Source organism: Myotis daubentonii, chromosome 3 (assembly GCF_963259705.1).
Source record: "Myotis daubentonii chromosome 3, mMyoDau2.1, whole genome shotgun sequence".
NCBI classification, from domain to species: domain Eukaryota; kingdom Metazoa; phylum Chordata; class Mammalia; order Chiroptera; family Vespertilionidae; genus Myotis; species Myotis daubentonii.
The window spans coordinates 29,189,688-29,217,067 of NC_081842.1; the positions used below are offsets into that span (position 1 = coordinate 29,189,688).

At 38.4% G+C, this 27,380-nt stretch overlaps 1 protein-coding gene and 1 non-coding gene across 2 annotated transcripts in view; both read right to left on the bottom strand.

Annotated features, from left to right (window-relative positions):
- Positions 1-26,215, bottom strand: part of WDR49 (WD repeat domain 49) — a gene marked incomplete at its 3' end in the record, with an annotated part of 135,184 nt that extends 108,969 nt beyond the window's left edge. Inside the window, exons 1-3 of the mRNA XM_059686146.1 lie at positions 26,020-26,215; positions 2,310-2,750; positions 57-233 (exon numbers count right to left, since the gene is read on the bottom strand). Of these exons, the coding sequence (XP_059542129.1) occupies positions 57-233; positions 2,310-2,750; positions 26,020-26,163 (762 nt within the window). The remainder of the gene's footprint in view (positions 1-56; positions 234-2,309; positions 2,751-26,019) is intronic.
- On the bottom strand, positions 17,045-17,149 carry LOC132232085 (U6 spliceosomal RNA). Its single transcript, XR_009452245.1, has one exon. It is a non-coding gene; the product is annotated as a U6 spliceosomal RNA (small nuclear RNA).
- Positions 26,216-27,380: the final 1,165 nt, after the last annotated feature.

Here is a 27,380-nt window from a genome sequence, read left to right on the forward strand (position 1 = left end):
AGCTACTTTTTGATAATTAAGTAGATAGTGTTCAATCTTATTGTTCCCTTACTTACCTTTCCAGTTATGTCCCCAAAAGACAGAATTGATTTATTGGCATCAAGAGGGTCATACCAATAATCCATGCAAATTGGTGTTCCTTTCAGGCCTTGGAGTTTGTATTGACAAGGAAATTGTTCTTTGGACAGCAGATCATAAAAACAAATCTCTTTACTTGTAAAAGCCACCGCTATCTAAAGAAACAATGTAGAAAGTCAGAAAGCATGTCTGATGGATTTAGTGAAATCAATATGCAAAGCAGACATGCAAATCTTAGCACCAAATCAGACATCATTCCCTAAGGATTCTTAAGAGCATTACATAAGTATGGCACAGTGGCACAAATGTGTTTTATTCTAACTTTGGACAGTAACCAAGAAAAAATATTTGCCATTGAAGTTATTTGAACATTCTTTCTTTATTCTTACTTCATATACCCACCAACTTCTATCTACGGGAACAAGATGACTAATTACAAAACAAAAACAAAGACACAGAGAGCTACAGATTCACACAGTCATAACAGAAACTTTACAAACCATGTTTTACAAAGCAAGCAGAAACTGTCACAAAACTCAATTGATAAAAACCTGGTAAGAAGCCTTCTTAAGCCAGATAATATCTTAAAATCTAGTTTTAAAAGAGCAAACAAATTTTTCAATAACATTGACAAAGCTTACCTAAACTAATCAAAGAAATAAAAGAGAAAAGATACACATTGTTAAAATCATAAATAAGAGAGTGGATATTACTATCAACTTTATAGAAATATAAGAAAAGATTATAAGATGATACCATGGCCCTAGCCAGTTTGGTTCAGTGGATAGAGCGTCAGCCTGCTGACTGAAGGTTCCCAGGTTTGATTCTGGTCAAGGGCACATACTTCGGTTGGGTTTCAAGCTCCTCCCTGGCCCAGGCCCTGGTCAGGGTGCATGAAGGAGGCAACCAATCGATGTGTTTTTCCCACATCAATATTTCTCTCTGTCTTTCCTTCTCTCTACCACTCTCTCTGAAAAAAAATCAATGGAAAAATATCCTTGGGTAAGTGTTAAAAAAAAAGAAGAAGAAGAAAATTCCATGAACAATTACATGGCAACAAATAACTTCAATTAAATGAACAAATTCATAGAAATACAAAAATTACCTAAACTAACTCAAAAGGCATAAAAAACTCAGCAGACACACAATAAAATTCTAAATTAGTAATCAAAAAAAATTCTAGTCCCAGATGCTTCACTAATAAATTCCACAAACATTTAAAGAATCAACACTAATCCTTCTAAATCTCTTCCCCCAAAAAAATAGAAGTGGAGGAAACACTTCTGAAATCATTTTATAAAACCAATATTATCGTAATACCAAACCACACAGAGGAGAAAATGTGTAGAAAAAAGAGACATAGCAAATATTCACAATGTTTGAAATTTATTTGGATCTTGGTTCAAACTAACTGTCAAACAATAAACTATTAAAAACAATAAGACAAGGAAATATGTACATGACTGGATATGTAATTATATTAATGAATTATTGCTATTTATATTAAATGTAGAGTGGTGTTTTGGTTATACTAAAAAGAGACACATTTTAAAAATACCAAATATTCACAAATTAAATGATTGAATGTTTTGGATTTCAAAGAGGGGAGGTATAGATGAAACAAGATTGCATGTGAATTGGAAAATGGTTAAGGGTGAATATTGGTTCTTAATACTATTATTCATGCTCGTGTGTGAGTTTAAAATTTTTAAAGTGAAATTTACCATCTACTTAATATAAAATACTAAGAACATGAATTCTTTAAGCTGCATCCTCTCACAAACCGATTTTCCTTTCAGTATGTTACCTTGCTCGTAGGCATGGTTATAGAAAGATATTTGGACTGAGTGAACCCTACACATCAGAATTAAGAAACTGATTAGTACAGTGGTCAAAATCATCAAAATGAGACAAGCAGTTTCCTGTCATTGCACTCAGCTGTGCCACGCATTGTATAGCCTCTCAGTTCTGCATATAATGCAGCATGACCACAGTGGAGACAAAGCCAAGCATCTGAATCATCAGCCGTGTCATTGAAAGGCACACAAGAGAACAACTTGGAAAACAGAGTAGCTCCCTTGGCTCTACTTGTATTCCCTCCAGGTCAGGTTAGAGGCACAAAAGAGTAATGCTCTGTTGCTGCTGGTGTTACACTTGATATTGATCTGGAACCCTGTCCCATCATGTGTCCCCTTATACAAGCAATAAATTCATGTATAAAGACTTTGTACCTTGTTTACATTTTCCAGAGAAACCAGACTTGTCACCCACAGGTGTTTAAGTTTGGTGGCAACTGAAGTGATGGGGAATGTTTCTTGCAGCTTTAAATTCTCTCCCCAGATTCCTAATAAACCTTCCTCACTGATGGTCAGATAACGACTTGAATTCTTTAAGAAAATGACTTTTTGAATGGTGTCCTTGTGTTTCACTGGGAGGAACTTAAGGTCTTTCCACTGGGGAACCGCAGTCGCCTTTGCTCGTTCGTCGTTTTCATAAAGTGTTAACAGCATAAATGAAGTCAGCTTGTCCCAGTTAATGAAGCCATCTTGGGCCACATCCACTTTGTCAAAGAGCTTCCCATATTCTTCCTTTGTGCCCCAACCAACAATCTCTGTCATCCTCTGCATAAACTCTTCTCGAGACATACAGATGGTTTGACCTGGCTCTAGAGGCTAGAAATTGGGTAAAAAGAAGACAGCAGTGAAAACATCCTAAGTACCAGAGTGTTGTGCTACACCCACCCCCAAGGTGGATCTAATCAGTGATTCTTCCAAGATGCAAAGAAAAATGTCTTGTACTTTCTACTTAAGTGACTTGGGGTAGAGGAGCAAATAACTGATAGTGCTATAAGCAGACATCCTCAATAACATGTGTCCCTGTAAGTGGAAGAGGGAGGCAGGAGAGTCAGAGATTAGATATGATGATGGAAACTGGGGTCAGAGTGATGCAGGGCTATGTATTAGGGACTGTGGGAAGCTTCTAGAAGTTGAAAAAGGCAAAGAAACAGATTTTCCCCTAGAGCCTATAGAAGGAAGACAAGTCTGACATCACCTTGATTTTAGCCCCATTTTGAAACTTCTGACCTCTGGAACTGTGAGAGAATAGAGTTGTGTACTTTGAGCTACTAAACTCATGATAATTGGTTATAACATCCATAGTAAATTAATTCAGTAATTTACAGAAAATGGGTGAATCCCTGAAGAAAGCTTAGCACAACCAGTAAAATGATACAACAGTGGAACTTTAATCCAAGGCAAGTAGTCCACTTCTATAAATACACACAAAAAACAGTAAACACATATACAGTTGACTTTTGTTATTCATGTTAGTTATGTTTTATGAAGTCTCTACAAACACTAAATCAGCAGATATTCAACCATTGATTCTAGGGGAAATACATGGTTAGGCTTCTTTGAGCCTCTGGTCACAGTATTTTCATCAACTGATCAATTCATAATTGTGTTTTATGTGTGTTTCTGCTGAAAGACACCTTATTTAATCTATATTATTAATTCACTAACATTGAATTCATGGCCAACAGCACTATAACTCATGACTGAATGAAATTTATCTAGCACAGGTATTTTCTTCATAAGGCACATCACAGCCTTCTTGCACTTAGAAACACTAGATAGCACTTCAGCACTGCTCTTAGGGGCTATATAAAGAGTGAAATAACCCACAAAAAGCACAAAATGCAAAAAACTTGGCACTAAATACACCACAAATAGGATTCTTGTTTATGGTAACAGAATCGAAACAAGAAGGCAGAGTACGGTATTGTCTCCTTTGACCTCAGCCTGGAGTATGTACATTGGAAGTTTTTTGCTATTCTTCATATGTCTGTGAATGTTCATAAAATTGCCTTAAGTATTGATTTTGACATCACAAATAAGTTTTAGCAAGTAGGCAAATTCACAAATACAGAATTCATGAATAATAAAAATCATCCATATTTCAAGAAAATGCATAGCTTAATATTGGTAGGTTGTTTAGTGTATTGAGACTCATGATGAGAGAATCTACTTTTCCTATTAGTTCAGAGTCAAAAAGTAAGGGTTGACAGTTAGCTCTGGGAGGCAGCCTATTATAGAGCAGGTCAAACAACTGTAGATTTAATCCTGACTCCATCAGAAATTGGGGAACTATTGGGAGGCTACATCACTGCTGAACCTTAATTTCCCCATCTATAAAATGAATATGGCAATATCAGTCACAAGAAATTGTTATAAAGATTAACAGACATATCAATAGATGCATAAAAAGTGTTTGACAAAATTCAATACCCATTCATGATAAAAAATTCTCAGTAAACTAAGAATAAAAGAAAAATTCCTCAACTTGATAAATAATATCTGCAAAAAGCATACAATATGCATAATGGTGAGAAACTTTAAGTTTTTTCACTAAGATCGAGTACAAGGCAAGAATGTCCACTCTCATCATTGGTCTTCAACATCATACTGTAAGCTCACTTAATACAATAAGAGGATGCCATGGTCATCTATGTAGAATCTCTGAAAGAATCAACAAACTCCTGAAACTACTGAGTGATTACAGCAAGGTTGTAGGATATAAAACTAATATACAAAAGCCAATGGCTTTGAATAAATGGAATGAACAAGCAATGAACAAATGGAATTTGATATTAAAACCATAATACCATTTACATTACCATCCACAAAAATAAAACATGTATAAATCTAACAAAATACATATGAACAAGATATATCTGATAAAAACTACAAACTTTTGATTAAGAAATCCAGAAGAACTAAGTAAATGGAGAATACCTGTTCAAGAACAGGAAGATTCAAAATAATCCAAAGATTCCATGAAATCCCAATCAAAATCCCAGAAACTTATTTTGTGGATAAAAAACCTGATTCTAAAGCTTATATGGAAAGGCAAAAGACCCCGACAAGCTAATAAAATATTGAAGGACAAGAACAAAGATGGAGGACTGACTCTGCTCAACTTCTAGACTTACTATAAAGTTATAGTAACCAAGACAGTCTGGTATTGGCATAAGAATCGACAAATAGAAGACCTTATCTTCTCTAACCAAGAACACTTGAGAACAAATGGTTTATACCTCTTCTCCTTAAGCAGAGAATACATAGCTTAAATCATCATGGTTGGGGAGATAAAAAACAGAGACCCAATTAATGCCACTTGTGCTAGCTAAAACCAAGGACAGATAAAGTAAGGGTAACAAATAAAAAAACCTATTTAGAGCCAGACAGATCAAAGATAAAAGTAAAACAGTAAAGGGGACCAAAGAAAAATCCCAAACTCCCCTATTTTATTATCATGTTAAAAACATACCTGGAAAGCTGATGAATATTCTACTGAAAACCTCCCCTAAGATTCTCACCCACAGAAAAAAGATAAAAACTTTCAAGACAAAGACCCAGTGTGGTCTTGCTTTAAAGCATGCCCATATGCCTTTCCTGGCCTGAACTTTTTACTTCCTCCTAATTCTAAGAGTCTCCTGAGACTTGGAACTAGGAGAGCAATGGGCAATGACAGCTTGTCCTGGGCTTACCCCCTGACTCTGTCTTCAAAGCCCCTTTTTGCTCTAACTTTCCAGCTAACAGCAGCCCCACCTTGGCTCACTTTTGTCACTGTGACCTCCACTTCCCAGTGAGCTAACAGCATCACTTCTTTCCTATAGTGTTTCCAGGGAGCCAAAGCAGAGCACCACCTAGGTTCTCTCCTGTTGCTTCTTCTACCCTAAGTCTTTCCTTTGTTTCATGTCCTTAGCTTTAAAAGTATACAAGCATCGAACAGATCGTCCAACCTCAGAGGGAAGACAGGGAGGGGGAGTGGGTAGGAGATCAACCAAAGGACTTGTATGCATGCATATGATGAACATAACCAATGGACACAGACAGTAGGGGATGAGAGTATGTGCTGGTGGGTGGGAGCAGCTGGGGAGAGGTCAATGGGGGGAAAAAGACATATGTAATACTTTAAACAATAAAGAATTTTTAAAAAATCCTCATAATCACCTGGACTTGTGAGGTGAAATCTTTCCTGCATGAAGTCAAGAACCCACACACTATAGGCCAGCCTGAACCAGACTGGCTCTGGCCCAGTCCCCATCCAGTCACAAACTGATGTTTGACAAAGGAGAAAATACAATGACAAAAATATAATATTTTTAACAAATGCTGTTGGGATAACTGAACATCCACATGATAAAAAAAAATGAATCTAGACAAAGACCTTATGTCCTTTACAAAAATTAATTCAAAATAAGTCACAAACCTAAATATAAAACAGAAAACAATAAAACTCCTGGAAGAGAACATAGAAGCAAACCTAGATGATCAGTGAGTGTGGTGATGACTTTTTAGATGCAATATAACAGGAAGCATGAATCATGAAAGAAATAATTTATAATCTGGACTTCATTAAAATTAAAAACCTTCTGCTCTATAAAATATAATGTCAAGAGAATGAGAAGACACTCATAGACTAAGAGAAAATATTTTCAAAAGATATATCTGATAAAGAACTGATCCAAAATATGAAGAATTCTTAAATTTCAACAATAAGAAAAACAACTCTATTAAAAAGCAGGCCAAAGACCTTAATATATCTCCTCAGCAGAGGCCAGATTATTATGACCACCTGACATTTGTAGGCAAATTAGCCATACACTGCATCGTATGGAATATGGAAGCTGAAGGCCTGCAGTTACCAAGATAAAACGTCTCCAATTCGCACAGGAACACAAGGATTGGATAGTCAAGCATTGGAAAAAATTCATGTGGTCCGATGAATCACGTTTCCATTTGTATCATGCAGATGGCAGAGTGAAAATTTGGTGGAAACAGCATGAAAGCATGCACCCCACATGCTTGAGTACAACCCTTCAAGCTGGTGGGGGCAGTGTTATCGTTTGGGGCATGTTTTCCTGGCATGATATGGGCCCTTTAATTCATGTGGAACAACATCTGAATAGCACAACATACCTAAGTATCGTTGCTGATCAATTTCATCCTATCATGTTGATGGCATATCCCAATAGAGATGGCTTCTTCCAACAAGACAATGCGCCATGCCATGGTGCTCGTATTGTGCAGGAGTGGTTTCAAGAACATGAGAGAGACTTTACCTTGCTTAGGTGGCCCCCACAATCACCAGATCTCAATCCAATTGAGCATTTGTGGGACGAAGTTAAAAGAGCCATCAGGCAGCTGGTTCCACAACCATCAAATCTCACAGAGCTGGACAGTGCTATTCATCAGGCATGGTGTCAGGTTCCTCGTATCACCTTTCAATATCTCATGGAGTCAATGCCAAGAAGAATCACCGCAGTATTGAAGGCCAAAGGTGGCCCAACGTAGTACTGATGGGGTGGTCATAATAATCTGGCCACTCAATATATATATGGGTGTTAAAGGCTGTTAAATCGCATTGTTTACCCATATCTTCAGAAAAAAATCACTTTTACTACTGTCGTGGTAAGCAACCTGCTTCCCTATTTATAATGGTCTGGCCCTCTAGCAACTTCATCGCGAAATTATAGCTAATTTGCCTACAAACGTCAGGTGGTCATAATAATCTGGCCACTCAGTGTATACCGAAGGGAGCTGAAAACCTACATCCACACAAAAATTAGCATATAGATGTTTACAACAGCTTTAATTATAACTGCCAATACTTGGAAGCAACCAAAATGTCATTCAGAAGGTGAGTGGATAAATAAATGATGGTACTTCCATAAAATAGAGTATTATTCCATGCTAAAAAGAAATGAACTATCAAGTCATGAAAAGATACAGAGGGAACTTAAATACATATTGCTAAGTGAAAGAAGCCAATCTGCAAAGGTTACATGCTGTATGATTCCAACTACATGACATTCTAGAAAAGGCAAAACTTTCTACAATAAAAAAAATTGGCAGAGCACAGAGCATTTTCAAGGCATTGAAACTACTCCGTTGAATATCATAATGATGGTACCTGTCTTTATCCATTTGTCCAAATTCATAGAACATACAACACCAAGAATGAACCCGAATGTAAACTTTGGCCTTTGGGTGATTACATACGATGTGTCTGGGTAGCTTCATCAATTGTAACAAATGCACTACTCTGGAGGGAGATGCTGATAATGAGGGAGTTTATGCATGTTTTGGGTTGGGGATATAGGGGTAACATCTATATTTTCCCCTTAATTTTGTTGTGAACCTAAAATTCCTCAAGAAGTATAACATAATAATACTAAAAGGTTAACTGAGATATGTGAGCAAGGACTATGCAATCAAGTATTTAACAGAAGTTAATCTAGGCCTTTAATTAAATTAACTTCCTGAGAAATAATTGGTATCTAGCCCCTTGCACTACTCAGAAGTCCATTATCTTATCTTTCTTAAATTATTTTTAGTCTAAAAAGCTTAGATACATGGAAATTTTTCAGTGACCCAGATTTTAAGTGTAGAGAAAGAAATCTGACCCTAAAAACACTCCGAGACAAAACTGTAAACTGTTTGTGAAAACTAAGTCAAGGGTGATCTTTTATTTTAAATTATATTACATTACATCAATCAACTTCATGTCTGTGTTAGTATCCCATTAAAAAACATTTTAAAGCTGAAACTCAGAATATTTTCTTGCTATAAACTAATAATTTATTTTTATTTCTAAGAACAAGAAACTGTTCAGACTGACAAATATCAAAACAATATTTTTTATATTCTGAAATATGAAATTGGAACTAGACCATAAACAAAGAATAAAACAAATTTTCTTCCCCAAAATGAGTTAAATCATGAAAATAATTTTCTGCACATTGATAATGCCAATATGCACTGGGAAGATTTGATAAGTATGCCCAACTTGAAGAAATTTGACAGAAAAGTAAATTCTAGCATATACCTGACAATTCCGTTACTGACTGTTCACTCATGAGCTTTTGTTGTTTGAAGTTTGAAAATAAAACCATGATTTTGGCATAGCTTTGAGTAAAATTTAGGAATTTGCCTTTACTAAAAAAGCCTACACAAACAAGAACCATTATGCCTTGATCAATAAGTATGTGGTTTGTGTTTATCAATTCCATGTCACTTTAATAAATTAGTTAAATATACAATTAAAGTATGCGATCTTTTATACAAACTTTAGAGCACGAATGCATTAAGTTGTTATTTTGTCAGTGGTTCCCTTTTATGTTCTGGGACTAGGATTACTTCATTCATTCTGTTCTATTTTATATATATATATATGTCACAAGCTGTGGTAATGAGATTGTGTGGTTGTATGGTTGCCTCTGCCTCAGTTATTGCACCTCTAAATAGGGATATAATAAGTAGCTCTGAGGGCTAGTTGATAATTCAATGTATGTACGGTATATGATATGGGATAATTTTTTGTGAGTATAGCACATTTATATTCAAGAAGGGTTAATTCTCTGTTAAAGGTTTTACAGTAAAAACTGAGACTATAAAGTCATGAGAGCAATGACTCTTCTCTGAGGATTTAAGCTACATTCATTTGTGTGTGTGTGTGTGTGTGTGTAAGGCCTCTGGAGTTGTACAGAATTACTAATTTTAATAAACTGATCCATCCTAGCCAGGTAGCTTAGTTGGTTAGAGCATTGCCCTGATACACCAAGGCTGTAGGCTCAATTCCCAGTCAGGTTACATACAAGAACCAACCAATGAATGCATAAATAAGTAGAACAATAAATATCGCTCTCTCTCTCTCTCTCTCTCTCTCTCTCTCTCTCTCTCTCTCTCTCCTTCCTTTCTCTCTCTAAAATTAACAAATAAAAATTTAAAATAAAAACAAAGTAAACTGATTCTATCTATCAGGGTTGCCAAGCTGCTAACTAGCTGGTTCTAAGAGACTTCTCAGTGGGGCAGAAGAGTATGTGTAGGAGACTCTACAACAGGATTCTGTGAAGCCCTATGTCTACAACCATTGCCATCCTGATAGCAGATGCTAGATTTGAGCATAACATGAAACAGAAACTGTGTGCACTCTGTTTCAACTGCTCTTTCTCGAGGCACAAGTATAAACTATCCTAAGTGAGCCCAGTGAAAGTGAAGTTTACCTATTCCCAGACACCAAGACCAGTAGACCATTTCATGCATATAAAACCTACATCTCATCACTGGGAAAAATTGTAGTTTCTGTTTTGTCTTGAGCCACTTGTACTGCTGGTTTGTGAACTTTAGGTGAGTTGGAGATTTCTATCTTAACCTTCTTGGCAAAAGCTTACTCCATAGAAAGGAAGGTAAAATAATCCTTCAATCTAAAAATGAGCTTGTGTATACTAGGATTTAGTTGCTACAAACTCTCAACCTGTATTAGATTCAATAGTGTGTGGCAAAATAATTTATCTTTGAGCTATCTTTGAATATATAATGAGAGAGAGAGAGAGAGAGAGAGAGAGAGAGAGAGAGAGAGGTGAATCCATCGGCTGCCTCCTGTATATAACCCAACCAGAGATCATACCCACCAAGGTATGTCCCCTGACTCAGTATCGAGCCCGCAACCAGGACCATGCTCCATCCAACTGAGCTACTACAGCCAGGACTGGTTATATATTTTTGTATACATATAAAGTTATCTACTTAAATAAGTACTAATTTAATACGCTTTGTCTCTTAGAACTCATTTTCTGGTAAAAGTGAAAACTGTGAGATTCATTGGAAAGCATATTCTCATTCAGCCCTTCCTAAGATAATGTTTGTAAATTTATTTTGCTATGTAAGAAAATAATCAGTTATTCCCTCCAGTTTTTCTTGCAAGAATGTCTGGTTGATTTTCTCAGTAGGCACAACTTTAGACCATTAGAAAAGTTTCCTGTCTCCCTGTATCCCTTTCAAAGAATACTCAAAAAAATCATTTCCTTCTGCCTAGAAAGGCTTTTCTTCAGTATAGTCAGTTCTAGTGAGCAGCCCATCTATTTAAAAAAAGAAGAAGAAAACTCTGTAAAATTCCCTTCTGAGCTTTGCAAAATTTGGATTTCACTGTAACTTATAGGAAACCTAAGTGCAAACCTTCAAGAATATACCCTTTATAAGAAACTTGTCAGCTTATTTTTCTTTTTTTTTAAATATATATTTTATTGATTTTTTACAGAGAGGAAGGGAGAGGGATAGAGAGTTAGAAACATCGATGAGAGAGAAACATCAATCAGCTGCCTCCTGCACACCTCCCACTGGGGATGTGCCTGCAACCAAGGTACATGCCCTTGACTGGAATCGAACCTGGGACCTTTCAGTCCCCAGGCTGACGCTCTATCCACTGAGCCAAACCAGTCAGGGCAAGCCTATTTTTCTTAAAGGAGAGATCATGTGCTTTTAATTAGCAATGTGTATGTGCCAGTGCATTTCTTAAATTATTTATCTTGCACGAAATAATCTGTTTTTACTATAGAAAAATCCAAGAAATAGATAAGCCCAAATCTAAATCCTCCATAATGCCATCAGTCTTCCAAATTTTTTTCTCCATAAAAATAGAAATGTTGCCCTAACCGGTTTGGCTCAGTGGATAGAGCGTCGGCCTGCAGACTGAAAGGCCCCAGGTTCGATTCCGGTTAAGGGCATGTACCTTGGTTGCAGGCACATCCCCAGTGGGAGGTGTGCAGGAGGCAGCTGATCGATGTGTCTCTCTCATCGATGTTTCTAACTCTCTATCCCTCTCCCTTCCTCTCTGTAAAAAATCAATAAAATATATATAAAAAAAATAGAAATGTCTGTGTGTTATTTACAAAATAAGATCATGATATATATCTTTGCTGCTTTTCCACTTTAGGCCACATCATGAAGCTATGTCTTGTACAATAAATACTGGTCTTTATCATCATTTTTTAAAAATACTTTATTGATATAAGCAAGAAAGGGAGAGGGGGAGAGCGATAGAAACATCAATGATAAGAGAGAAATCATTGATTAGCTGCCTCCTGTATGCCCCCCAATGGGAATCAAGCCTACAGCCCAGGCATGTGCCGTCAGCGGGAATCAAACCACGACCTCCTAGTTCATAGGTCAATGCTCAACCAATGAGTCAGGGCTGGCTGGGCCTTTATCATCATTTTTAATGGTGGCACAATATTCTACAGAGAAGACCTACAATTTACAAACTCCTATTATTTTCAATGTTCCCAATTCTTTGCTGTTTTATGTAAAGCAGCCAGCAACAAACATTCTTACACATACATCTTTGCTCTGTTGCCCAATTATTTCCTGAGAGAAATTTCCTAGAAACAGAATTGCTGAGTCATAGAATTTACATTCTTAAAGTTTTTTATGTATCTTGCCAAGCCCCACTCTGGAGATGGTTGGACAGATTTACACTTGCTTCAGAAAAATATGAGAGTGCAAACAAAGTTGTGGTTTTCTCATTCTTCATAAAACTCATCAATTGGTTACTAAAAAATAGGCCTAGTGAGCCTAAACATGTACATACTTTCTAGTAAAACAGAGCAATACATTCCCAAAGCAGACACTTAATTTTTTCAAAAACCTGCCAACTTTCAGAAATGTTGTTTATGTTTTATCCCCTTAACATTTTCCTATAGTAATATTTTATAATGAAATGATGAAAGAAAACTTTCTTCTTTTCTCCTACTTGGCAAATAAGGACTTGCCCAAGACAAGAATATAGGTCACAGTTAAAAACTACAGAGAGAGCATAATTCAATTTGATCAGAAATCTGGGTATTTTCTCCTCTGTCAAACCTGACAGTGTGTTTGCATGTCACTGACTAAGGATCACTGCCCTTATCCATTGGTTAGCATTTTCTTCCAGATCCTGAAAAGTAATGTCTAATGAGTTGTAAGACACTTAGAGAAATATTTCCATCTATCCATCTATATATCTATCTATTGTTCCATTCATTAATAAATGTGTATTAAGTATGTACAGCACACAGGCTAGCATGGGTAGGTTTATTTATTTATTAAACAAATATACATTAAGTGCCCGCTTCATGTCAACCTCTACTGTGAGCTCACAGCACCAGCTTTGAACAAGACAGACAAGGTGTATGCTCTTCAAATACTTATACTTAAGAGGGAAAGCCAGGTGGGCTGGTCATAATGAATGACACATGGGTCAAAGCACCAAGATTATAATAAGGTCACAAGAATCACATTAGTTATTGTTTTTCCCCATTTCAAACTGAATTTAACCTTTAACCATGTCAAAAAATATTCCATAAATAGAAATCTTGTGTGGCTCAAAAATCTTTACTTAGTTAGAGAGCTTCTTTTTTTTTTCTTTTTTCTTCTGCATTTACTTGAGATCATTAGAATTCGGCAATGTTTCTTTTTCTCTACATGAAAAATCGTTTCTAATAGGATCTCAGAATCTTGTTTTCCCCAGAACCTGCTAGTTTTAACAAGCACTTCACCATAAATAACATTTCTTCTGCCAAATATTTGGCGTGGTTTGGGGGTAATGTTTCGTGACAGCTGAATTAGTATGTGTTATCAACATGCATTCTTTCCTCCATCTCTGTAATTAAATTTAAAATGAACATGCTGCTTTCTCATGCTTCATTCTGTCGCACTTGCCTCAACTTCCCTTGGTTACAAAGCATATTGATAATGAATATGTATTAGTGTTTGCTGTCAAACCCCATGAATGTCTTCTGGAGCAAATTAGATATGTAATTCCAAAACAGAGCCAGCAGTTTATATCATCTCCTGCAATTTTCACCTCCCAATGCACATTCATGAGAGATTGAACAACAGAACAGGAGAGATTAGTTTACCAGCCAAGTTCATATTACTCCTTTTGCTTGCTTGAATAGATTTTAGTTGGTTTTAATTTTCATTTACATTATGATATTGGTGATACAAAAGCTCACCAATATAAATGAAGTTTAAATTTTGTGGCTAACAAAGGCATAGATCTTGAAATCTCTGTACTAAATTTGGAGTTTGGAACTAAACTTTGCCAGTCCAAAATTTCAACAACTAGATTTGCTATCAGTTGGTAAATTAGAATTGAGTTGCAACTGCAGGAAAAACAAAAATCAATAAATCTATATTTCACTTTAAATAAAGATAATCTTAATCACCAAAATGTGTAATTGTCCATATCATTTTTCTCTGCCTGTGGACATTTTCAGTTCTCTGCTCTAGACCTAAATGAGTTTATTACTAGCATCTGTTTTGTTGAAGCTAGGAACTTGGGGGCAAGAGCCTGACCAGAGGAATGGTGCAGCCAAGAGACAATTGAGCTTCAGTGATCTTCATTTGGAAATATCACTACAGAAGGTTAGACATACACAGTTTTTTAAAACAATTTTAATTGTTGTTGTTTTTAATATTTTAATTGAATTTTGTGGGGGATATTGGTTCACAACACCATACAGGTTTCAAGTGTACAACTCAATACAACATTATCTGCATAGTGCATTGTGCACCTATCGTCCAAAGCAAAGTCTCTTTTCATTCCCAGCCCCCCTCTTTGCCCACCTCCACCCAGCTTCCACCTCCCTTTCCCTCTATCACACTGCTCTCTGTGTCTGTGGGTTATGCTTTTATGTTCTTTAGTTAATCCCTTCACCTTCTTTCATCCAGTCCCCCCTGCCTCCCTCCCCTCTGACAGCTCAGTCTGTTCCATGTATCCATGCCTCTGGTTCTATTTTGTTCATCAGTTTATTTTGTTCATCAGATTCTACATATAAGTGAGATCATATGGTACTTGTATTTCTCTGACTGGCTTATTTCACTGAGCCCAATAATCTCCAGGTCCATCCATGCTGTCACAATAGGTATGATGCCCTTCTTTTAACAGCTGTAGAGTACTCCATTGTATAAATGTACCACAGCTTTTTGTCCACTCATCTACTGATGGGCACTTGGGCTGCTGTCCTCTTGTTAGAAACCGTAAATTGAGTCAAAGAATTTAATGTATCCTGAATTCATGCATTTTAGAGCTGGGGGAACGTTTAGAGAATCTACACCAAACTCTTCATTTAAAAGGAAAATAAAGAGGCTTCCTATTTTTAGCAACAGAGTTGGTGGGGTCTTGTGTCATCATTGGGTATGCTATACTGGGCAATATGTGAGAAATGTGACATCAAAATGGTACAAATGACAATTATTTCCTTTCTTTTTTTCTTTTAATTCTCAGTAAATTTGGAAAAGTAGTATTTGGTCTATAGATCTGGCTACATCGATGCACCACAAATGAATAGCCATAAGCACCTTTGCTTTCCTTCTCTCACCTTTATAACAAGTTTTGTGGTTTCCTTTCCTGTTCCAGTCCTGGCCAAAGCTCAAGGTTAAATTATTTGTTCACAAAAAGCACTCCTCATAACCCTCTCTGATCCCCGTTAAGTTTTATAAGCACCTGTTCCAAAAGCATACAGATAAACTGGAAAAGGCATGAATCTGTTAGAACTTGTCACAAAATTCAGCACAAAGACCACAGCGTTCAAGAAAACCACATTTTCACGTGTTGACACACAACTTCACTTCCTGTGTTTTGGTGATGACATTGTTGGCTAGCCTCACCCATGAATTCTAACAAGTCAGGTGAAACCACCAAAGAGTCCTCTGTCATTTCCAATCGTGCCAGCTGCAGTGGAATTGGATTTGTCTTCACGCTATTACCTAATGCTGAGGAGAGGGACCTGCCGAGCCTCACTGATTTTCTGCTGCCATCAAAATAGGGTTTTTGATTCCACTAAGGGCATCGGGGCGAAAAATGCTCTGACCCGCTGCCCGTGTTCAGTAGGTGATGAATTGACCGAGGCTGCTGAATGCACTGTGCACTATGTAATAGAGTTATAAATTAAGCTTTACCTGTTTGCCTTCTCACAGTCTTCATTGAAATGCCTTTAGAGAGGAAAATATAATTTTTAAAAAGCAATGGGTTATTCTTATCTTTTCCTTCTATTCTTCCATTTTCTCTCTGCATTGATTTCATTGTAGGAATTGTTGATTATTTGCTGAATACACATTAATTCCAAGTTACCAAGACACGGTGCCTGTGAGTTAGTAACGTAGCATGCTTGTTTTGTTAAGAAGCCTTTATCCTAGTTCTTAGAGCAACATCCCAAAGAGAGGTTGTCTTGTGGGAGCCATGCCGTACAATGGGCTGGAGAGCTGACAATCTACGCCCTGAGCCCTAGCTCTGTCTGCCCCATGGGTAATTCAATTAAACGTTTTGAGCTTCATTCTCCTTAATTGTAAATGGGAAATAAAAATGTCTGCTCTGACTACATTCCAGGTTGGTGAGAGGATCAAACATCAAAATCCTTACAGAAGTGCTTTATAAAATCTTACCATACTTGAAAAAAATTAAATTTGTATTCATCATTTTACCTCCACTGATTTCCAGAAAGAGTTCTAGTTCAGTTATAACAGAAGGCTCATAGGCAATAGGACCATTAAAGCCAAGATAAAAGAACAAGAGTCATATAATGAAAATAACAGATAATTGTCCCAGAAAAATCTATGCTAAAAATAGTTCTATCAGTTGAACACTAAATTTAGCTTTTAACTTCTTGGCACCTAAGGCAGAACACAAAACACCATTAGGCACATGACTCTCCTTAATTTTCAAAATAAAGCATGTTGGTTTATTAGGGGAGAAGAAAATGTTCCTATCATTAAATGCTAAGAGTTGTGGGTGAAACTGCTCTCTGGGCAAACACCTGTCTACAATTTCCAGTCACCCTTGCAATTGAGTGTGAGTTTGGCCCATAAAAACTCCCCCATGTGCTGCTTCATGTTCCCCTACTCCATGCTAACTTGATGCATGGCAAGTGTGGAAAGTAGAGGTTGAAAGGAGCCTGGGTACCTGAATGTCTACTTGGAGCTGCCCATCAATTAGAAATACTCGCTTTCTACTTTCAAACATGATAGAGAAAGAAACCTCTATCATGTTTGAGCTGTTTTATCTGGTTTGTACACTCTATAAAAATTAAGGTTTCCTAATTTGGAAGTTTGTTGGATAACATAATACACAGAGTTTTTCTTGGCGGGGTTGGGGAGGCCTTACGAATTTGTGTGCCATCCTTGAGCAGGGGCCATGCTAACCTTCCCTGTATTGTTCCAATTTTAGTAAACGCACTGCCGAAGCAAGCAGCAGTCTTTACCTGTAAGTTTTATTTAATTTTTTGAAATTGTTCTGGACTGTCTTATATTTTATCAGAGAGGAGCAAAATCTAAAGGTTTTAAGCAAAGGGAATAAAACAAGAATGGGTGATTTTGTTTATGTGTTTGATTCCTGGGGTAGAAAGGAAAGAAGCAAGAGATGAGAATACTTGTAGTACATGAGACACACCCAGGAAGCCCTGTCCATTTGGGTAACTTGATAGCAAAGATACAATGGACAATGAGAAGATAAGAGAAAACTGTTACTTAATGAATTGGGAGGAATTCTGAGAGTTTAGAAAAAAGGACAAATAATGGAGGGATAGAAAAGGACTAAATTTCATTTTCTTTTCTTGTTAATCCCCACCCAAGGATATTTTTCATTGATTTTTTAGAGAGCAGGAAGGGAGGGGGAGACACACAGAGAGAAAAACATCGATATGAGAGAGACACATCAATTGGTTGCTCCCGCAAGCGCCCAGACCAGGGCTAGGGATGGAGTCTGCAACCAAGATATGTCCCCTTGACTGGAATCGAACCTGGGACCCTTCAGTCCACAAGTCAATGCTCTATCCACTGCGCCAAACTAGCTAGGACAAATCTGATTTTCTTGATCCCCTTAGAGCCTTGCCTGCCTGGCAGGGTGTCAGAACCTCGGCAATGATCTGTTGGAACAAAGAAGCATTGCTGATAGGCCCTGCTGTAGAACCTGTCTGCAGCCATCTTTAGAATTCTATAAAAAGACAACCAAGCATGAGGATATCATACAGTCTGTGGATTTATTCATTTTATTACACCTCAAGCACAATTCTCAGACAAGCACAATGGCCTACTAAACTTCTCGGGTCCTTTGAGGTGAAGTTAGCACAAGTGTATTGTGTTTAGATGCCACTCACCCCCAAGACAAGTTTGTTCTGAGCACCCTCCCTGAACATCTCTGGGGACTTCCTGATCAGGGTTTTACTAGGCCTTTTCCACCCAGAATTACCAGCTTTTTGGCCCTTTCTACTTTGAGTATAACAGCCCACCACCTTTTATAGGTCATTTAGGAGATTTTGTTTCTAGCTATTTAAATCTAAAGATTTAGCAGGACTTGGTCAAATGGCAGCATGGAGTAGACAGCATAGGACCAGCCCTTGGCTTTGGGCCCATCACCTGAGCCAGAACAGATGCTCCAGCAGATGATACAGTCCAGGGTTGTTGTTGTTGACAGAGGCAGGTCAGGACCCAATCCAGTGAGTCTAGCAAAATGGGAAAACTACAGTCCCAGGCCAAATAGGCAGCAGGACATCTAGGACCAAAGATCAGAATGCCCTACCATGTAGAGGTCAACAGTGAGGAGTTACAAAAAAACAACAACAACACACACACAATTACTCAAATACCTTCAGAGCTATACTCTGGGAAGAAACTCAATATATGTAAGGTTCTCAATGAGACTTTTCCAGCACCCCATTTCCCTTGACCCATAATTTCTGCTTCTCAGCATTCCTATAAAATCAGCAAGCCACAGCCATTCTTCCTTACACAATAGCTGGCTTTTGAAGTATCTACGAAAATGTAAAATATGGTTCACATCAAAATAATATGAATATCCAGAGACCACGCCATTTCTCTAAGCATTATAGGTGCTATAGGAAAGTTTGAGTAACAGCCATTTTATTATTCTGTGAATACTACAAGATTCCCTCCCTTTAAGCTGACATATGGCTTTTTGGACACCATCACTTGAAAGAAAATGAAATTCACACGTAATTTTTCTAGTACTTCTACCCAGGTAACATTTTTGTTCTAAAGAAGAGGATTAAGACAACAATTAATATAATTTGAATGTTAATAAAATATAAAGTAGGAGATGGAAAATGATGCTTTTGTACTCTTCCGTGTGAACTTATGTCTTTGCAAAGTTTATTACCCCCACTTCCTACCACAACTAAAAGGAATATAAAAACATCATTGTGAGCATTATTAGAAGTGTAACTGCCTTTAGGAAATATATGAATCAAGACATTAGAACGCAGCCATTGCAGATCATTAGTTGAGCTTCGACCCATGAACCAGGAGGTCATGGTTCGATTCCCGGTCAGGGCACATGCCCAGATTGTAGGCTCAATCCCCAATAGGGAGCATGCAGGAGGCAGCCAATCAATGATTCTTTCTCATAATTGATGTTTCTATCCTTCTCTCCATCTCCCTTCCTCTCTCTAAAATTAATAAACACATATTTTTTTAAAAAAAAAAAAAACCAAGACATTAGAAACCATGTGGTTCAACCTCTACTCACTGAACTTGTAGTAGCTATTAATTGAGCACTTATTCTTTCAACTCCTCTCCAGACAGTATCTCACTTAGTCCTCACAACAATCCTATTATCCCCATGTCAGAAATAAAGGAAACGGGCTCAAAAAGGTTAAGTGATTTGCAGAGTCACATTATAAGTGGCAAAACTGGAATTCAAACAATAAGTGATTGTAACTCATTTGTACCATCTTGCAATAAGCATTACTTAATTTATTTCTAAATGTTACTGCCAAGATTTATATGGCATGTAATATTTCATTTGGAAATATGCGTGAAATATTTGCTCCACAATTGAAAGACCCGATTTCCCATTTTTCAATTAAGCATCCCCACTGTCAGTTAAGGAGATGGACATTGTCTAATGTCTGACAATTCTTCAGACCACATGAGCAAACAGAAAAAAAAAGGATAAAGGAGTCTAGTGTCAGAATTGTGGCTGTAGAATCTGTCTATAGCCATCATTAGAATTTTATAAAGACATCCAAGCAAACAAATTGAGAGACAAAAATCACATAATCATATCAATTGATGCAGAAAAAGCGTTTGACAAAATCCAACACTCTTTCTTGATAAAAACTCTCAGCAAAGTGGGAATAGGGGGATCATACCTCAACATAATAAAAGCCTTATATGACAAACCCACAGCCAACGTCATACTCAATGAGCAAAAACTAAACTCATTTCCCCTGAGAACGGGAACAAGACAGAGATGCCCACATTTGCCACTACAGTTTGATATAGTACTGGAAGTGCTAGCCACAGCGACCAGACAAGAAGAAGAAATAAAAGGCAGCCAAATTGGAAAAGAAGAAGTAAAATTGTCCTTATTCACAGATGACATGATACTCTTATACAAAACCCCAAAGACTCCATCAAAAAAACTACTAGACCTAATAAATAAATTCAGCAATGTAGCAGGATACAAAATTAACACCCAAAAATCTATGGCTTTTTTATACACCAATAATGAATTCACAGAAAGAGAAATGAAAAAAAAAAAAAAAACCAATCCCATTTACCATTGCACCAAAAAAAAAATAAGATACCTAGGAATAAACCTAACTAAGGAGGTAACAGACCTGTACTCAGAAAACTACAGGACATTGAAAAAAGAGATAGAGGAAGATATAAACAAATGGAAGAACATACCATGTTCATGGATTGGTAGAATCAACATCACTAAAATGTCCATACTACCCAAAGCAATCTACAGATTCAATGCAAACCCATTAAAATACCAACGGCATACTTCAAAGATCTAGAACAAACTCTCCAAGAATTTATCTGGAATAAAAAAAGACCCTGAATAGCCACAGCAATCCTGAGAAAGAAGAACAAAGTTGGAGGGATCACAATACCAGATATCAAGCTATATTACCAAGCCACGGTTCTCCAAACTGCCTGGTACTGGCACAAGAACAGACATATAAGACCAATGGAACAGAACAGAGAACCCAGAAATCGACCCAAGCCATTATACTCAATTAATATTTGACAAAGGAGGCAAGAGCATACAATGGAGTCAAGACAGTCTCTTCAATAAAAGGTGTTGGGAAATTTGGTCAGATACATGCAAAAAAATAAAAGTAGATCACCAACTTACACCATACACAAAAACAAACTCAAAATGGCTAAAGGACTTAAATGTAAGACGGGAAACCATAAAAATCCTACAAGACTCCATAGGCAGCAAAATAGAAGACATATGTTGTAGCAATATCTTTATAGACACAGCTCCTAGGGCAATGGAGACTAAGGAGAAAATAAACAAATAGGATTACATCAAAATGAAAAGCTTCTGCACAGCAAAAGAAACCATCAACAAAACAATAAGAAAGCCACTGCATGGGAGAACATATTTGCCAATGATATTTCAGATAAGGGTTTAATCTCCAAAATTTACAGGGAACTCATACAACTTAACAAAAGGAAGATCCAACCAAAAAGTGGGCTAAGGACCTAAATAGACACTTTTTGAAAGAGGACATACAAAAGGTTGAGAGACATATGAAAACATGCTCAAAGTAACTAATCATATAAGAGATGCAAATCAAAACAACCATGAGATACCATCTCATACCTGTCAGAATGGCTATCATCAACAAATCAACAAACAAGTGCTGGCAAGGATATGGAGAAAAAGGAACCCTTGTGCACTGCTGGTGGGAATGCAGACTGGTGCAGCCACTCTGGAAAACAGTATGGAGTTTCCTCAAAAAGTTAAAAATGGAACTCCTGTTTGACCCAGTAATGCCACTTCTAGGACTATATCCCCCAAAACCAGAAACACCAATCAGAAAGGATATATGCACTCCTATGTTCATAGCAGCACAATTTACAATAGCTAAATTTGAAAACAACCTAAGTGCCCTTCAGCAGATGAGTAGATTAAAAACTTCGGTACATCTACACAATGGAATACTACACCGCAATGGAATAAAAAAGAAAGAACTTTTACCATTTGCAACAGCATGGGTGGAGCTGGAGAGCAATATGCTAAGTGAAATAAGCCAGTCGGAGAAAGATAAATATCACATGATCTCACTCATATGTGGGATATAATAATCAACATAATTTGATGAATACGAATAGATGCAGTGACAAATGGCAGGGGGTGGGGGGGGCAGGGGTTAGAGAGCAGCCAAAGGACTTGTATGCATGCATATTAGCATAACCAATGGGCACAGACACTGGAGAGATGGGGGCTTGCCCGGGATGGGAATGGCGGGGGGAGAGGTCAAGCAGGGAAAAAGCAGACATATGTAAAATTTTGGACAAAAAATAAATAATAAAAAAAAGACAACCAAGCATGAGAATATCATACATTCTGTGGATTTATTTTTTTTACTAGAGGCCCAATGCACCAATTTGTGCATGGGTGGGGTCCGGCCAACCCGGCCCCAGTTGGGTCAGGTCAGGGCTGGGCCTGTCAGGAGGAGGAAGATGGGAGGTTGGCCGGCCAGCCTGCCCTGATTGGGGTCTGGTCAGGGCGGGGCTGGCTGGGGGAATGGGCTGCGGGCAATTGGATGGAGGGCACCACCCCCAATTGGGGTTGGGGGGCTGGTTGGGGGAGGGGCTGGTCATGGGGAGGAGCCTGGGTGGTTAGCCAGTCAGCCCTGCCCTTGATCGGGATGGGGGGAAATCTGGGGTGGGGTCAGCTGGGGAGAGGGGCTTGGGGCCAATCTTGGTGGTGGGGGCCCCTAAGGGGTGGGGACAGCCGGGGGAGGGGCTGCAGGAAGTTGGCGGGGGTCCCACTTCCTGTTGAAGTGGGGTGGCAATCAGGGGTGAGGCTGGCCAGAGGCAGGTGCTGTGGGCTGATCAGGGTGGTGGAGACCCATCGGGGGTGTGGCCGACGGGGGGTGGGGGGGCGGGAGGGGCTGCAGGATGTTGGCTGTCCATTCCCGCCCACTATTGGGGTGAGGGATGTGATCAGGGGTGGGCCAGTGGGGGGAGGGGCTGTGGGCCTATTGTGGGGAGGCTGGCTGATGAGGGGTGGGGCTGGCAGGGGTTGGGGGCTAGGGTGGGGATTTTGGCCAGTTGCCCCGTTCTTGATCTGGGTGGTAAAGTCCGATCAGGGGAATTCGGGCAGGGAGGAGGGGCTGCGAGATTGGCCGGCTGGCCCGCACCCTGATTGGGGGGGTTCGCTGGCCACAGTGGGCGTCATAGCAATCGGTCCTTATGGTTATTATGGCCATTACAGTTGTTGGCTTTATATATATATATAGATAGATTGCACCTCAAGCACAATTCTCAGACAAGCACAATTGCCTACTGAACTTCTCCGGTCCTTTGAGGTGAAGTTAGCACAAGTGTATTGTGTTTAGATTCCACTCACCCACAAGACAAGTTTGTTCTGAGCACCCTCCCTGAACATCCCTGGGGGCTCAGATTGTATCTTTAGTGATTGGGCTACAGATCACTGCCTTTAGAGTTCTGTGCTGCAGGACAGCTGCCGAGGGCAATGTTTCCTTTTGCAGCTCTGTCCGTACCTGTGGGCCCAATGTTCATGAACGATGGGCTGAGCTTCCTGGAAATAGCCTAGGGTATCATTCTTCCTAGGTGTCCATGCTGTGTTTGAAAATCATGTTGGCTCCAGGGCCTAACTTGTAGTCCTACTTGCACATGTGCCACTGAATTCCTCCATTCTGTGTGCATTGGGTCTGTTAAAAAATGGACAGGCCTAGTTGTTTTTCTTGATAATACACCTGCAAAGCTCAATTTCTTTTTTAAAAACTGTCATTAGATTCTCTATATTCATGCAAGCTCTGGACTACAATTTCTTCTCCCATCAGTAATATGTGCTTTCCCAACTGGTAATTTCAAAATTAGTGGTCTGGACTTTAAAGCATTTAAAGTTATAAAGAAAAGAAGAGAAAAGAAAAAATCTTGAGGTTGAATTGACCAGTTTCACATGGGTTTATTCCAGATAATCAATCAGTAATTTGAAAAGAATGCCTACCCCAGGGGTCCTCAAACTACAGCCCGCGGGCCACATGCAAATTTGTTCCCGTTTTGTTTTTTTACTTCAAAATAAGATATGTGCAGTGTGCATAGGAATTTGTTCATAGTTGTTGTTTTTTTAACTATAGTCCGGCCCTCCAATGGTCTGAGGGACAGTGAACTGGCCCCCTGTTTAAAAAGTTTGAGGACCCCTGGCCTACCCCTTCCCCCAACCTTCTGAAGCAGTTTCACTCTCTAACATATCAATATTATAATGTTGACTCTCCTAATAAACCTAAGCATTCAAATTGTTTGTGTTCTTAGCACCAGAATAAAACTGCCACATTTCTATTCATTGCAAAGTCAAAGCTATCATAATCTGCTGATATGTTTTTCTGAATGCCCTGTCAAAATGTTTGCTACATCTATCAAAATATGGAAAATTTATCTGGGGCATCGGACATGAGCAGCCCTGAAATCTTTCAGACAAATGGGGTTGGATGAACAACAAATACATAAAGATTAGAATGAGCAAAGTGTAGGGCAAAGCAGGTCTTTGCTACTAAATATGATAGATTCTATTGTAAAAAAATGATAGATGCTATTGGGACAGGAATTTATCAACACAGGTAAAATCTAATTAGTTATACAAAACACAGTATAGTAGTTTTTCAGTGGTTAGCTACTACTTTTTTTTGATAGCTAAAGATTAAAATTTGTGCCAGTTACAGGATAATATAGTTGTTAGATTTCATCATACTTTGTTAATTTCAAGGTAATATTCCAAAATATGGTGTATCTATTTCAAATTAATATGGACACTTCCAAGCACCCCTGGAGGACCTTCCGAATCCCTGAGATCATACTTTTAGCAAACATAATGAAGTAGAATAGATGGGGGCTCATGCCTATCTAAGTTCCACAGCACAGAAGAGCACTTCTTCCTGCCCAGATGAGAAACTAAAAATCATTACGATGAGCATTCTCTTTATGGTGCATAGCCACAGAATTCCCAACTAATTAACTAAGAAATAAATTATGCGTTTATAATTAAAATTCTTAAGGTTTATTTTATACTAGAGGCCCAGAGGGGTCTCTCAGCCTGTCCTGAGCCCTCTTGCAATCTTGGGCCGCTCAGGGGATGTCGAACTGCCAGTTTCAGCCTGGTCCCCGCAGGCCAGGCCAAGGGACCCCACCGGTGCACGAATCCATGCACTGGGCCTCTAGTATGCATATAAGATCTTTCGTTAATCTCTTCCTGCCCTCCACCCTCCCCACTTCCCTCTGAGATTCATCAGTCTGTTCCATGTTTCCATGCCTGTGCGTTGAGCGTCTGCCCCCGGTGGTCTGTGCAAATCATAGCTACTGATCAAAGGGTCAAACAGTCGAACAGAATAGTCACTTAGGCTATATATATAGAGATGTACAATTAAAAAGAAAACTTGCAATTTTGTTTTTCTTGGCACTGCTCCAATATTTAGAAAAAAAGTGGGAGACTGGTCCCTCACTTGGGATCTCCAGACAATGAAGTAGCAAAATCAGCTTTGAAAAGGAGCTGTGCCACTCAGGGGGGGTGGCAGGGAGAATTTTTTCAAACTAGAGGCAGATATTTGCATTTCCAGAGCCCTACTTCCCTGGAAAGAAGAGTTATTGCTGGGAGTCACCTTAGAGACTTGGCTTTCCCCACTCATAACCATACTTTTCATTGATCTCTAAGAAGAATTTTGTCTAAGAATGAATTTTCCTTCCTTCACTGTAATGGTTTTCAACAGAAGCAATTTCATACTAAATAATATAATTTGGTTGGAAGAATGGAGGGATAAACTTACGCTGGTGTTAAATCCAAGCCTGACCAATTCTTTAAAAATTCCCTGTTTTGTTGTTTGTTTTGCTTTTAAGAATAATGCTTTTATGTGTTTTTCTTTTTTATTATTTTATTTAAGTACTGTTGGTGTATAATCTTAAATTGGTTATATTAGTTTCAGGTATACAATTAGCAATGCGACATTTTATACCTTATGATGTGATCACCCCACTAAGTCTAAAAAAAATCTCCCTTTTCATCCTCGTCTCCTTCATGAGCAAGTCCAAGTCTCCAGTAAATGAGATGAACGCTTACCTCAAAGGCCCTCTGGATTTTGACAAAGTCGCCCACACTGAGCTGGTTTTCAAGCCAAGCTGTGCTGTGGTCTTCACCTTCTGTCCTCCCTCGCCCAGGCTCTGACCCCTTGTTCAACTCAAGTGCAGCACTCTGGGAGCTCATAATGGCTTCACCTCTTTCAACAGCTTCCAACTATTTCTATACCTTTATTATTTTTTCTTCCAAAGGTGTCTTCGGAAAACAAAACAAAACAAAACAAAACAAAACAAAACAAAAAGCCAACTTAGCAATAGGATTTCAAATAAACATACATTTCAAGGCTTATAATAAGGAGGCAGGATGTTTAAGCTGAGAGGTGGAGAATGAAACCCTCAACCCCACTCTTCCTGAATTCCACAGCTTATTTTCCAAGTCCACAGTCCAGTGGTTTTAAAACACCCCCTCCTTATATTTGGTTGGATCTGACTTGGTTAAAAATGGATAAAGCGTCTTCCTCCAATGTTTATAGCAACGGACCCAGAGCGCAGCTTCTAATCCTCATTTCACATGCATTAGCAAGGCAACTTCCCAAAGCCTTGTTGGCTAACCTTGCGTCTATTAACATGTTGTGGTTTTAAACTCCCTTTTCTTGTCTGGAGACATTAGATGGGGCAGCTGCCAGGTCCCCTCTGCAGGCCACCCTTCCCAGCAATGCCCAGTTGTTTCCTCTGTCCCTGCTGCTTTTGTATGTTTCCTGGCAACCAACAGAGAGCCAACTACAACTTTCCCTTTTCTGCTTCCCCCAACCCCCAACTAATAACTGACCTGAAAGTTCAAATATACAATGAAAATGCTGAGTTTTTTTAAAAGGAAAATTCAGTCCACTCATTTTTCATTAAATTTTATCACTGTTTTATTTAAAGACATCTTTTATAAATATATTTTCTATGAAGCAGGTCATATATTATGAAACGATATGATTAGATGAAGAAAAGAGTGTGACATTCAGGAATTGTATGTTTTGCACTTAGGAAATTTTTTTTTCTTATTTCATAAGAATCCTATTCCTTGTATTCTCTTTGCTTTAGTTTCTACGTATGTAAAATGAGGGTGGGTTGAAATAATTTTCAATTCACTGAAAACATGATTAAAAAAACATAGCAAAACATAATATGATAAACCTTATGATAAAACGACTTATAGTACCATCACTGGTTCAGCTTCTATTAATGAAAAAGAGTGGGAGAGGGAGGGACATGTTGACATTTTTAAAAGTATTTACCATGTGCCAGGCACTATAGTAAGCACTTTGTATTCCTTACCTTGCTTAAGCTTCACAACAACCCTACCGGCAGATAAGACACAATCCCCACTTTGTAGATGAAGGGACAAAGCAAATG